The sequence below is a fragment of the Paramormyrops kingsleyae genome, chromosome 18, assembly GCF_048594095.1.
Source record: "Paramormyrops kingsleyae isolate MSU_618 chromosome 18, PKINGS_0.4, whole genome shotgun sequence".
Lineage (NCBI taxonomy): Eukaryota > Metazoa > Chordata > Actinopteri > Osteoglossiformes > Mormyridae > Paramormyrops > Paramormyrops kingsleyae.
This window is the reverse complement of record NC_132814.1, coordinates 12,857,645-12,871,060: the sequence shown is the minus strand read 5'-3', so window position 1 is coordinate 12,871,060 and position 13,416 is coordinate 12,857,645. Positions and strand designations below refer to the sequence as shown.

At 43.9% G+C, this 13,416-nt stretch overlaps 1 protein-coding gene, 1 long non-coding RNA gene and 1 other non-coding gene across 3 annotated transcripts in view; 2 read left to right on the top strand and 1 right to left on the bottom strand.

Annotated features, from left to right (window-relative positions):
* stard13a (StAR related lipid transfer domain containing 13a) overlaps positions 1-13,416 on the bottom strand; it is a 67,609-nt gene that overhangs the window by 52,892 nt on the left and 1,301 nt on the right. The window contains exons 2-3 of the mRNA XM_072702025.1: positions 11,462-12,596; positions 7,224-7,367 (exon numbers count right to left, since the gene is read on the bottom strand). Coding sequence (XP_072558126.1) covers positions 7,224-7,367; positions 11,462-12,448 — 1,131 coding nt within the window. The 5' untranslated portion in view covers positions 12,449-12,596. The remainder of the gene's footprint in view (positions 1-7,223; positions 7,368-11,461; positions 12,597-13,416) is intronic.
* trnar-ucg (transfer RNA arginine (anticodon UCG)) lies at positions 832-904 on the top strand. Its single transcript has one exon. It is a non-coding gene; the product is annotated as a tRNA-Arg (tRNA).
* LOC140579456 (uncharacterized) lies at positions 10,225-11,187 on the top strand. Its single transcript, XR_011983476.1, has 2 exons — positions 10,225-10,369; positions 10,468-11,187. It is a non-coding gene; the product is annotated as an uncharacterized lncRNA (long non-coding RNA).

The window sequence follows — 13,416 nt, the reverse complement described above, 5'->3', positions numbered from 1 at the left end:
GAGACACCAGTGCTAACCAGTGCAGTACCATGCCACCTCAAATCAAAACATCTCACATAAATCAGCTACCTTCCCTCCATTCCCCAGTCCGCTCATGGAGTGCCACAGGTATAGTACACAGGTTGTTGATAATTTTGAAGCATACTGTCTTACAGACCTGTGTGACATTTTTTCTCAGGTGGGTAGAGGCTACTCTTTAAACCAATGGCTTTTTTCAGAAGGTAGAGTCTGAACAGTCATTCCTGTTCACGTGTCAACTTCAGCAGTCTGAGGGGATCTTCTTAAGGAGCACAATGTGAGCGAGATGGTCATCTGATGGGTGTCGAGGAAACATAAAGAACTAGAAATCGGGGCCCTCCCATTAGCGTCCTACAGCTGCATTCTCCAAAAGCCCCTTAAACAACTTAATTACACAAACCACCAGAAGAATTTGTATTTTAAAAGCCATAATGCCCTATAAGTGTTAGTAGAAAATTACAAGCCTATATAATCCTGGGGAGATTACTCTGCCCCCTAAGCTGTCGCTGGTCTGCCATGGCTCCAGTAATCGCGGCTTGGTCGAAGACATTAATGCTGTCCATCACTCCCTGCAAGAACGCCTTCATGGCAGGACCGTGGACTTAACTCAGCTGATGGGTTTTGCTTTACCCACCCTATCGGGATTCCTCTCCCGCTTTCTTCCTCTCCAGCAGATGTCTTGTAACAACACATCATGTGATAATGCATTATGCAATGACTTGGCAAAATGATAAAAATTGAATGACGATAATAACAATAGGGTAATGTTACAATATAACATAATAATGTAAACTTATACTGTAGATACAAGCGGACTGTGTGGCCTAATGGATAAGGTGTCTGACTTCGGATCAGAAGATTGAGGGTTCGAGTCCCTTCGTGGTTGTGGTTTTTCTCAAGGTTACGTGTAGCTCAATACCCACCCCTCTCATGTGGTGGCCTAATGGTTGGGGAAGGGCACTTGTGATTGGAAGGTTGCTGGTTTGAATCGCTGACCAGCAAGGTACTGCTCCCCAGATGGTGAATAATATCTGTCCACTGCAATGTCACATATGGGTTAAATGCAGAGGACACATTTCGTTGTTGTGCCGTGGTGTGTCAACAATGACAATTTTTCACTTCTATAAATTTGTAACATTTTGTCGAGTTATTACATACTGCGGTGTTATTACATAATGCATTGTTGCACAATGTGTAACAATGCATTATGTAATAACGTTCCATTATGTGATGAAAATTTTGTTACATTTTATTACATAATGGGTTGTAACATGTCTGCGCATCTCTGTATAATTTCAAAAATCCACAAAGAAATATACAGATCACTTACAGTATTATTAATGAGTTTTGCAGCTGCTTTTGTCCAAAATGATATATAAATGAGGAAAGCTTGGGGCCAGGGAGCAGGACCAGCCAACATCTTTGGAACATCTACGTGACAGCATCTGTTTGACAGTCAGCAGTACACATGGGTGGGCCAGTGGTGAGACAGACAAAGGAGAATTGACCTGTGTCACTTTTCTTAGACTGACAAGCACCCTCCTAATTCCAGAGACCAATGACCATACACTGTCCATTCTTTGGTAGCCAATGAGCATACACTATCCATTCTTTGGTAGCCAATGACCATACACTGTCCATTCTTTGGTAGCCAATGAGCATACACTATCCATTCTTTGGTAGCCAATGAGCATACACTGTCCATTCTTTGGTAGCCAATGAACATAAACTGTGCCTAATAAACACCTGGGATTCCAAGTCTATCTCATAAAAGCCAAGGACAGCTTCAAGTTACACCCATTAGTCAGTTGTGCTAATTATAGCACTGTGCAGGACTTTTGAGCAGTCAAAGAAAATGCCAAAAGTTACTAATCTGGGTGGCAAGTGTATATTTGCTGAGGAAAAAGAATAACATTGTAACATATGCAGATTACAAGTAACACAATAACAAAACTAGATTTTTCTCCAAAAAAGTTACTGATATTTTGCAGCATGGCACCATCAGATCATTGGATGGCTGCTGCAAACACTGGGCTGACTTTAGGAGTGGATTTAAAATGACTAAGCTGCCACACTTTGACATCATGGCTTTACACCAACAGGAAGATCATTTAAACATCATTTTCTTTAACTGCCCAAGACTTTTGCGCAATACTGCATTGCATGTAGAAAAAACAGAATGTCTACAAAGATATCAGACAAGGTTTGGCACAAATTGGTTTCATAGTCACATGGTAGTTACTGATGCATACAAAGCAACAGCATAGCTTATGTATGAGTGTTACAAAATAATGGAGCAGTTTGTTTTTTCTCACAGGCCTGACTGGACAGCGGCAGAAATTTCTAACCCACTAAGCTACAGCCCACTGATGAGTCAACTCCCAAATGTAGTGAAATTTAGGGCAAATTATTATTGTTTTTATACCAGTGGAAAAAAAATCGAACATTGAAACAAGACATAGATAATGTACTAAAGGTAAAACCCGTCTCCCCCTACTGGTGACATGAATGGTATACCCCAGGGGCCTTTCAAGACCCCGTGCTAGTGTATTGCCCCCATATCCATCATGTGATACCATCTGCATATTTCTTCTGTCATTACTAAAACTTTTATCCTTCTTTTCCTGCCCCAAAAGACCCGGAAAAATGGTTCACTTTCGCTTGTGTGTATTATAAAAACATTCTTTAAAAACACTAAGCTGCATCATATTTCAAAGTGGCCTGAAATAGTTGAGATCCCCAGAGCTTGGTTTAATCAATCTTATCCCTTCATCAAAACATACATCAGATAGAGAAAAGTGCTATATTTAGCACTGCCCTCTGACATTTGCTAATACGCTATATCATATTGTCAAAAAATGGAGCCCGTTGCCATTTCTCCAGAAGCAGACCCACCCCAGCTTCCACCTCAGCAAAGTTACTGCAAAGTTATTTCAGAACAGCCCACTGTTTTATTACCTGCACAACTACTTCTGACACCAAAGCACATAAGCGTATCCAGACCACCCTCAAATGGATGGGGCAATATTTATGCCAAACCAGTCTTTAGTAGCCAATGGCCATACATTCCATGTGGCAATTTAAAAGCACTGATACAGCTGCATTTAACGGCTGATGTAATACCCCATGGTAAGGGCAGGACATATTATCCCACACTGACACTACATGCTAAGATGCACATAATAAAAAGATGCTTGAGACAGTTGACAATAGAGTCGACCCTTCCACATCGCGGAGGTGATTGGGTAGTCTTGTGGCTGGACGCCTAAAGTGCTGTGGGGTTTAATTCGCACTATGTGATGGACTGGCATGCTCTCCAGGGTATTCCCTGCCTCATGCCCTGTGTTTCCTAAAATAGGTTCCAGACTCACTGCAGAGTCCTTCAAATGACTTTCTGCAATAACATTCAGCCACATCGTCTTGCCGGATGCAAATTTGGCTAAACAGGCTAAATAGACTGCAATTATTTTTTAAGGGGCAGAAGATAACCATCATGATTAGGCAAAGGGCAAGCAAAAGTGAATGATATGGCACTCAGTCGTCTTCTTCACCTCCGCCCCCCATGGAATTTCACACTATACTTAATCACTCTTCAGCCCTTCCAATTCCATCCCTGTCTGACAGAAGCACTTCCAGAGCAGGCTCCTGTACATGCTGTGTGGAATGTCCTGACGTGAAAACTACCTAACAACACAGGGAAAATTGAGCAAAACAAACTGACATAAGGAGAGAAAGGGTTAAAAAAAAAAGTGAAACAAGTAAACAACACATATGTGAAGGGACAAAAGAAGAGGAGGTAAGTGGCAGCTGTTGTATAGTGATGACCTCATCTGTGATTCGTGACTTTGCAGTAACATGTTTAACACATATTTCAAGTAACACCCCCAAAAAGAGTGACGTAGCCTGGGCCCTATAAGGCAGGGGTAACCTCTCCATACTGTTTATTTATAATTATTATCAGCATCCCCCCCCCCCCCCCAACAACAAAACAAGACGCACACAACAGGGTGACAGAAGGGGGCAGTATCTATATATGCACAAGTGGACCGCTTTGAGTCCCAAGTAATAGGTTGGGCACTGCTACACGTATGTATCAGCCATTGATGTGCATCACTGAAACTGCATCTACTCTAGGCTCCACTGGAACACTGTCAATCTAGTGTTAAACAACTAACATCCCTCATACAAAAATCCAATGACTAATCCTAGCAAATGCAACAGTTCCAGCTCTCTGGAAGGATTTTTTTCTCTCTCTGCTCAATGGAATGAATTTTATTTGGTTAGGAGACTGACAGAGCTGCTGTTCATGATGTCACATTACAGTATACGATTATATCCAATTTCATGCAACTGTAGCCATGACTGCATTGCTGGTGCTGACTCCTGTCTGGACTGGACGGGACTGTCAACGTAACATACAGCATGACTTGTACAGCGCGAATGGCATGGCTTTAACCAATCGTTATTCAATGTTCAGAGTGCAGTAAGGCGTTCGGTGACAGGACTAACGGAAATGGATTTTCTTCCTATATAGAAACTTGCTACAAAAAATTAAGTGCAGAATTCAACAGGGAAACGGCTGCTTCTATCTCAGAAATTCAAATCCAATATTCACCAATTATGGCTGCACGTCTCTGCCCTCTGCGATCGATTACCACAGCAAAAAAAATTTTTAAATGGTGCTGCTGTTCATAAGGTCTCAGTGAGAAGGTTTGCCTAGATGAGTTATCAATGAAACAGCACGAAGATGATCCCCGTGCGTGAAAATTGCAGCTTATTTCTTTAAGTATGATAAAAGGAGGAGGAAAAAGATGAGATGGTAACACCAGAATTAAAGGGTACATATAATGTAGGAGTACATGCTTACGTAGTAGTTCATCATTAGCCAGTCATAACAGTTTATGTATTTCATGCAGTTACTACATTTGTTCTTTGTACTTGAGTAGTAAATGAGTTACTAAGTTACTTGTGCCCCCTCCCCCCAAGTAAAGTGTTACTGAAGAGACAAGTGACCCCCAGTCAGGCGACCCCAGGGCTAAGGCCATTGCATTTGCCATGCCAGTGGAAGATGATAGGTGATGATAGCCAATGGAAAAGCAGCTGGGCGGGTAGCAGAGCAGCAGGGGGTTAGGTGGGCAGGACAGCAGTGCAGGGGGGGGGGGGGGGGGGCTATAAAATGCAGCAGAGTATGCAGTCTGTCTCTCTGAGCGTTAATCCACAGTGCAGCGACACATAAAATGTGCAAAAAAAGGGTAAGAAACAGAGACAAAACCATACTCCAGATAAGGAGGCCAACCCATTGCTGGATACAGTGACAATGAATATCTGCATGCAGTGCACCAGTGACAACACTGTCCCATGCTTCACAAAGTCCACTGTCACAGGTCTCCCAGTCCCTGGGCTCTGCACCACTGGTCTACGCAAAACTCCCTCAAGTCAGTCTTTGCCTCCTTTACTCCAACTTACAGGAAGCCTCAATGAATTGTGGGTAGGTGAAACAACCTGACAACCAGGGAAAATGAAGAAACTGCTCAGATCTGGCCTATATCCCCCAGCCAGTTTCTAAGCTTTCTCAGATGTGCTCTGTATGATGGAAAGGGTAAGTAAGAAGCCATTGTCCTGATCATCAAACCAATCAAACTCACAAGATAACTTGTGACAACCTGTATGTAGCCAGCTGAAGTGCCAGAAGAGTTATTCATGTTGTACCTATTAGAAAGTCACTTAAGCTGAATAGAAACATCAAAATAACAAGAAGCACTGGGTTTTGAGAAATCAACTATAATAGTTACAAGAATCCTTCACAGTTAAATTTCCAGAATCAGGATCAGACTTGCAGTGACCAAAGTGGTAAGTGTGCTACCATTTGAGGGTCTGACATGCAGGTAAGATTTCCTGATTAATACCCCAAGTAGAAATGACTACTGCGGAGAAATCTCCCAGACAGAAACAACTTTTACTAAGCCTTCTTTTAAATCCATCCTTCAGAAATATAACCTCTGTAAAATGTACTCTGATGACACAATAACCTCCTTGATCGTGTCCATCCATCTTTCATAATGACTTTTCCAGTCCAGGGCATGAAACATACTACGGCCAAACCCAAAACTTTAGGTGGGGTTGGAAAATTGGGGGCAGGTTTTTCCTCATTAAACAACAAATTAGATTCCAGGGCTGGGTAAACTTCTAAAGCTTCTAAAACTTCTAATCTTTATATAGAAAATACATAAATTAAATTCAAATGGGCAGCAGAAAATCATTTGGAAAAAACGGCTTCATATTCCAGGCAGAATGAAAATGTGTTCAAAATTAGTTTGTACAAGGACAGAAATATTCTGGTGTTTTGTGAAGTGGGAAAGTAACTCAGATGCCTCCCATTCGGCGTAGCAGAGTAAATATAGGAGCCGGACTTGTGACTAAGAGGTTCCAGGTCAAGACTCCAGTAGAGGAGCCACTGCTGTACTACTGCTATGGATTTTTACAAGATACTCAACCTCAGTAATGTCAAGCAAATAGAAAAACATATATGTGTGTGTGTGTGTGTGTGTGTATATATATATATTGACAGTGCCAGTCAAAGGTTTGGAGACACTCGCCCATAGAAAGGTTTATTTGCACTACCATCTTAGAATAATTATTAAGGCATCAACACTATAAAACAACATGAATGTAATTATGCACTGACCAAAAAAGCATAAAAAAATTGTGATTTGTTGGTGGGGCTCTGTGGGCTCAGACTCAGTAAATATATGTATATTATATGTGTGTGTGTGTGTGTGTGTGTGTACGCGTGTGTGTATTTTACACACGAAGGCCCTGGGCTAAAGTGTGCAGACAAACAGGTCCTTTGGGAATGAATCCCTGTCTGTTGGGAGGTCAGTTTGGTTGCCCCTTTCTGCTGCAGCTTGTACTGTTTGTAGCCAGTAGAGCCTCTGAGATGAAGGATGGAGGTCCAGGCAGCTCATGTGACTGAAGGGGCCCCCTTTTTGGGTCATAATTCAAGAGCAGAAAAAGCACAGCAAGCGCACACGTAAATTGTGCCTCTAGAATGAAAAATGTTTCTGACACTCCAGTAATGTCATCCTGCGCCATAATGGTTAGAAAGTACTACAGGCCTCTAACCCCACATGCTATACATCTATACCCCCTGGCCACCTCCAACCCAGGGAATCAGAAGGTCCCGCTCCTTTTACCCGCCAGCTCACCTCACTTCTCTGGGCACTGGTAGGGGTGCTGGTGGGCGAGGAGTTGGTGCTCAGGGCCTCCTGGATGTCCAGATTGAGCTGGTCCAACTTCTGCATCAGCTGGCTCATGGACTGGGACCAGGGCGAACGCACCGGCTGGATCTCCTGCGGACATGAAGATGGAGCTTTCACAAACCAGTGCCACCAGTGCCACCAGTGCCACCCACCAGCGCCCATCTCCAGGGCTGTAAACAACACAGGAATTAATAATGAACATGGCTCAGAAGTGGCGTTTTATTAATGCTGTAACAATAACAAAAATCATTTTCCTGAGCAAAAACTGAAGTACATAAGTGATATCCTTGCTCAGACCTGAGATTTAATATTACTAAGGTTTTTGTTGGATTGTAATCAAAACCTGAGACACTCAAGGAAACAATTTTATATGCTTCAGCTAGAGAGGGCTGGGTTATGCTGAATTTGTTTCATTAACATTCACTGAATTATATTTTGTGACAAGCAGTGGACAAAAGGAGTGAGCGCAGCTGCAGTGTGCGTCTCCATTGGGGTAAAATGTGCATGCGCATGTCTTTCTGCATGTGTGAAAGCGCATGTTAGTGTTTGCATTTAGTATTTTTGTATTTGTGTGGGTGTACCTGATGGTATAATTGTGCACATTTTTGTGCGTCTGTATTTATGTTTATGTTTGCATGTCTGTGCATGAGCACATGCCGCTCTGTGTGCAGGAATGTGAATATGTGTGTATGTGTGACATACATGCCCGATTCGGATTCTGATGTTTAAGAAGCGTTCTTGGGTTTAACAGTTGTGGGGAATGTAAATGGTTGGGATCATTAATTGACTCCAGATTAAAGTAAAATGGCAGGATGGGGGGTAAGGTGACATGGCATTTTGGGGGGGGTCTCTTCGGATCTCCCAGACCACTCACTGGGGGCGGGCTCACCCAGTTTGGGATTCCAATGCCAGGCCACTGAATCAGTGGTTTCCTAGTTTCTAGGAAGGGAACCAGCCAGGAGTTCCAATTAATGTCTCACATGGCTATGAGGGTGGGGCAGATTTGGCTCATTTCTGCCTCCAACTCACTCACTCCATTCAGGGGGTACAACCGCATCTCCAGAGAGACACATTCATCCATGAGAAAAACATTCTTGTGGGAAAAAAATAATAATATACCACATGAATCCCAGTACCAGAAGCTTCATGGACATGAGAGAAGCTTAAATGAAGCCAGGCTTACTGAGCTACCACAGGAATAGGCAGTCATTCTCTTGAAGTGAATATGCAGGATTTCCTCTCATCTTTAGGGGATTATTTGATCCCAGTAAGGAGTTAGGGGTTTGGGTAATGAAAAAGAAAAATAATCTCTTCTGGCAGTCCAAAAACCACAATTCCCTGCCCCTTCTGGTGATACCACAGGTTTTCATACAGCTCAGTCATACTGTATGGATCTTTTACATTAAGGTTTTGATTTAAGTTATTTCTGTCATGTTGTCAGGCTAGGGCTTGAACGTTTGTATGCAACAGGGACTAGAGTAGCAGGTCTCATGTTAGAGTCATGCCCCTAAGATGAGGTATAAGTCTTGCCTCAGAAAATTCCCAGATCTTCAGCACCCTTAGTGTGTGAAGCTTAAACTTGAATCAGCAAGTCGGGGGGGTCTTTGATCAAGCTCTCTGGGTGCCGAGACCCTTGGACAGATGCCAGCTGTGTCAACCACTGCCCTCCCACAGAGCTGAGCCAGTTAATAAGGGTCACCTGATTGGAATAATGCTGGAAAAGGCCTATCCCCACCTCACCATACCGACCCCAACAGAGCAATCAGGTCTTGCCCAGTGTCACTGAGGTCAGAAAGGTCTGGGAGGAGGTTGTGAGACAGGCAATCACCAACTCTTGGTCTTTTTTCCTGAAACACTGATAGTGTGTCACTTTTCTGCATTTTCCCCAGCTGCCTTTCAGACCGTGCTACACTCTTGGGTGCACAAGTAGGCCTTATTCACTATGATTCATACTCATTTCATTCTCACCAACCGTTCCGCCGACAGAAAGGGATGTTTGCTTTCTTCTTACTAGGATGACCAGCTACTCCGTGTCAGGCGGGACACTATCAGCTACTTCAGGTTTTACAAGCTACTTTATAGGCTCCCGTGCTCAATGAAATAGTTTGGTTCCTCTTGTGCTTTGACTGGTTTGTTTCCTTGCTGGAAAGACTCGTCCAGCTGTTTTACATTAACATTAGAGCCACCTGCATGATTATCGGAAACTGACCAATCAGTACACAGCAAGAACTCAGCGCTTAAGTGAAATTCGGGTCCTTTTCATTGAAATGACTAAAATGGTAGCTTACAAACCCTGTCGTAGCTCTTAGTGTCCCTCTGTCATGGATTAGGTGGCCCCCCTACTTATATGCACAGGACTAGTGTCCTTAGCGGACCTAATACCTACAAACGCATTTAAATTTATATTTAACATTTCTCTTGTCTTCACTTTATTTACACGCCACATTCCTCTTACGCTGAGGTACTAAAGTGGTCGGCTCTCCTCACACACTCCTGTTGGCACTTGCAGCAGCAGGTACTTAGAGGTTAAAGACCCGTGACTAAAAGGTCTCAGGATGGAAACTGCAGTTAAACCATATCTGTTAAGCAAATATGTAATAACAGATAGGCAGGCCTGTTCATATCACCTCTGCTTTTAACCCAACATCAACCTTGAGTAAGTCTTCGTAGGATATGTAATGAACAAGCACTGTATGTTTGACTGCTACTGCCAAGATTTTTACAGACCCTCAAATTCCCTTTGGTGACTCATTCAATTAGCAAATTGAAAACTGCACGTTGATGCCAAAATTCCATCTCGGATAACCCTGCACCCCATTTCCTTCTAATCACACTTCACTACCATTCCCAAGCCATCCCATAATGACTTTGTGCAGTCAAAGGCACGCTGATGTTTACAGTCCCCCTACCCCCCCCCCCCTCTTTGTGTCCTGCTAATGCCAACAATTCCGGGGTCGGAGTGACGAGTGAGGACTCATCTCTGAGGACTTTCTCGCCGTCTGTGTTGGGGAGAAGAGCGACGCAGCTCCATGACAACAAGAGCCACTTATCACTCAGGCTGTCTGCTAGGGAGGAATCCTGTCCTCACTCAGGTGAACGTCTGTTACCACTATGGACTCCAAGCATTCTTATACCACTCTTGTTGGGAAGAGACAAAAAAGAGAACTCTTGACCTTTGACCTCTCTGCAGGGTTGCAGACAGCCAGTTCAGCTACCGCCGTGTTCTGGCGTCATGGCTGCGCCACTATATGACCGTCCGAGTCCGATAATCGGCACCAAGGGGATTAACGCAGAGACGGATCTGTCGCAGTGAGACTCCATCTTGGCGGGGGAGAAGAAGGGGGCCATTTCAAGATCAAACAAAGCGACCTTGGCTGACCTGTGGAGAGGGAGCTGGGCAGCTGCAGCTACCAGCTTGACTGAATAACAAAAAGAGCCTCAAGTGTGAAAGACAGCAGGATAGAGCCAGAGCAGGAGCAGCATGTAACAATGGCGCCCTCATGTGTCCCTAATGCAGAGTCACATAAACTGATCTACATGAACTACATTTCACAGCGAGGCTGAACAGGTGCTATTTTTATGAAGCGTCTCCGTTTGTGTAGCTACACTTGTTTATGGTTTGTTATTGTACCTCTGAGCAAGATACTAGATTGGAATCACTTCAGAAAATGCATTGTTATACAATCAATGTAAATTAACTGTGTAAAAGAGACCATTCAAAAACAATACCTATTATCGGTACTATAGGGATACATCAAGGTTCCCCTTTTGCTACTATAAATGGGAGTAACTCATTAATTTTAAAAAACTGTTATAACTTGTTTATAATTGTCTATTAATTATAGTTAATAATTATCTATTAATGATTTACAAAGTGTTACAAGCTAATTAATAACCTGATTATAAACCATTCATGAACCCTTTGTAAAAGTAGTCATTGTAATATGGTACCCCATTATCAGACTATTACCTCTGTAAACTTCAAATCAGGTTCCGGATGGTCACAGACCTCCTTCTACTATGCTTAAGCGGTCTGCATAGACTTCACACCATCAAAGCATTATGGGAACTTCAGCAGTGAACAATGTGGAAATGTAACTAAAAGGTTGCTTTGTAACAATCACATTACAGTCACCATTTCACAAACGCAGCAGGTGTTGAGGTTGCCGAACCCCAACTATTACCTCAGAGTTGACAGCCTCCTCGTCAGACCAGCCACAGCTAGTGGGGTCACAGCTGATATGTGCGACATCGAGCCTCCTTGCAATCTTGCTCCACTTGTATCTGCTCCTGCTCATACACCGGCTGAGGAGGAACTCCCTGTAGGACGGCAGCTCAGGGAAAACATCGTCATCATCGTCCTCCTCATTCTCCACGTTATTGTCATCCTCGTTGTTGTCATCCTCTTTGTCGTCCGTGTTGCTTCCCTCGTCCATGGAAGGTATCGCCGAACCGTCCAAGCTCTTGCTGACCAAAAACCTCGAGCTGAAAAGGTCACCAAGCTGGTCTCTGCTAAAGCAATTCAAGCCGCGAGGCCTCAACTTCCAGAAGCACTCCAACTGGCCATCTATAGAGGCACTAGGGGCACCAGTGTAGCAGTACTCATTGGGAAGAAGACAAAGATCTACAGAGCATCCCGATTTGTTTAAGACAGTCCCAAGTTTATGGTTCTGTGGGCCCATTTGCAGCACAGGTGCATCTAAGGGCTGATTCAAATACCTTGGCGGTTGAGGAATCTGGTCCAACCGTTCAGGGCGGCCATGCAGGGCATTTACATGGTATGGGACCTTCAGATCAGTGGTGGGGCTAAACTCACCAGAATTCCTCCAGCAGACAGAGGTGGGACATCGCATCCCTAGAGACCCCTGTCCCTCATTGACACAGTTGAGATCAGTCACAGAACCCAGTTTGTCCAGGGAACTAGGTGAAGCATGCGGCATTGTGCTAGAGAGTCCAATTTTTATTGAGCTTTCATCATCCCCTGATGTGCCATTATCCTCTTCCCGGGGCCTTGAGTTTGGGACGTCCTTTTCAATCTTTCGGGGGTCGCTGTAGAAAGACGTGAAATCCATACCATTGCTCTCAGAAAATGTCCCCATGGGTGATGCTAAAAGGAGCAATGGCTGCCCCTCCTGGGCATTGGTCGTTGTTCTTGCTGCCATCGCCGTCATACACCCTGCAGCCTAACAGCAGCCAAACAATGAGGCTTTAGGTGGCTTCCGCCAAGACTCAGTCAGACCATCTCAATGAGCAGCTAGTCAGCGCTTGGCTCAGTGCGAGAGCATCATGCATTCCGGCTACGTTGCTGTAGGATGCCACCTAGAGGAAAGATGCAGAACAGTAAACCTTGGGCACTTCACTGAGTTTCAACAGACTGCCACCCACGAAAATGGAAAAATGTGATGAAATTGAGTTTGAATTCCATACTGAATAAAATATGAATTACATTAGCTGCCCTCCAACCTCTACAGAAAATGATAAGTTAAAAAAGAAGATTATAAATATTTGATGGGAAGTGTAGTAACATTTGAGGGTATTGTTCACTTTGAATTTACGACGTGGACTGTTCTTTTGAGTTTACACAGTCATCACGTCTTGCCTGGTTAGGGGTCTCCTGTGTGGTATGTCTGCAAATTAGCCAAGACGGGAACCAAGTAAGCCACAGGACGGGGGAACAACATGATACCGTGTATTTTACAGCCCGTTGCCATCTGGCTCAGGACGCACTCGTCAAGTCTGGATCCGTTTCACATCAGATCCCAGTGACATAAGCGGCCCAAGGGATGATTTATGACAGGGTAGAACGCTATTCATCACACGTAGAATGTCCCTAGCAGACAGCGCTGCAGACCCCGTCCACCCCGTCATTAACCCACTGTTAACGGCTCACGTTTGCACATCTTTTGAACTTGCCTCAAAAAACAGAGAGCATCCAAATGGAATGCAGTTTCGTCCGTGCAGTTTTCAAGGTTCATTATTTACACATCAGGTACAAGGAGTTGTAAGCTGGCGAGATCCCCACAGTCTGATTCAACCTGACAAGTCGACAGCTGGGATTTACCTGATCCTTTGCTTGTTTTACTTGCTTATTTGCCATATAAAAGTATGCATTTACAAATTAGGCTTTTTTTGTACTGCA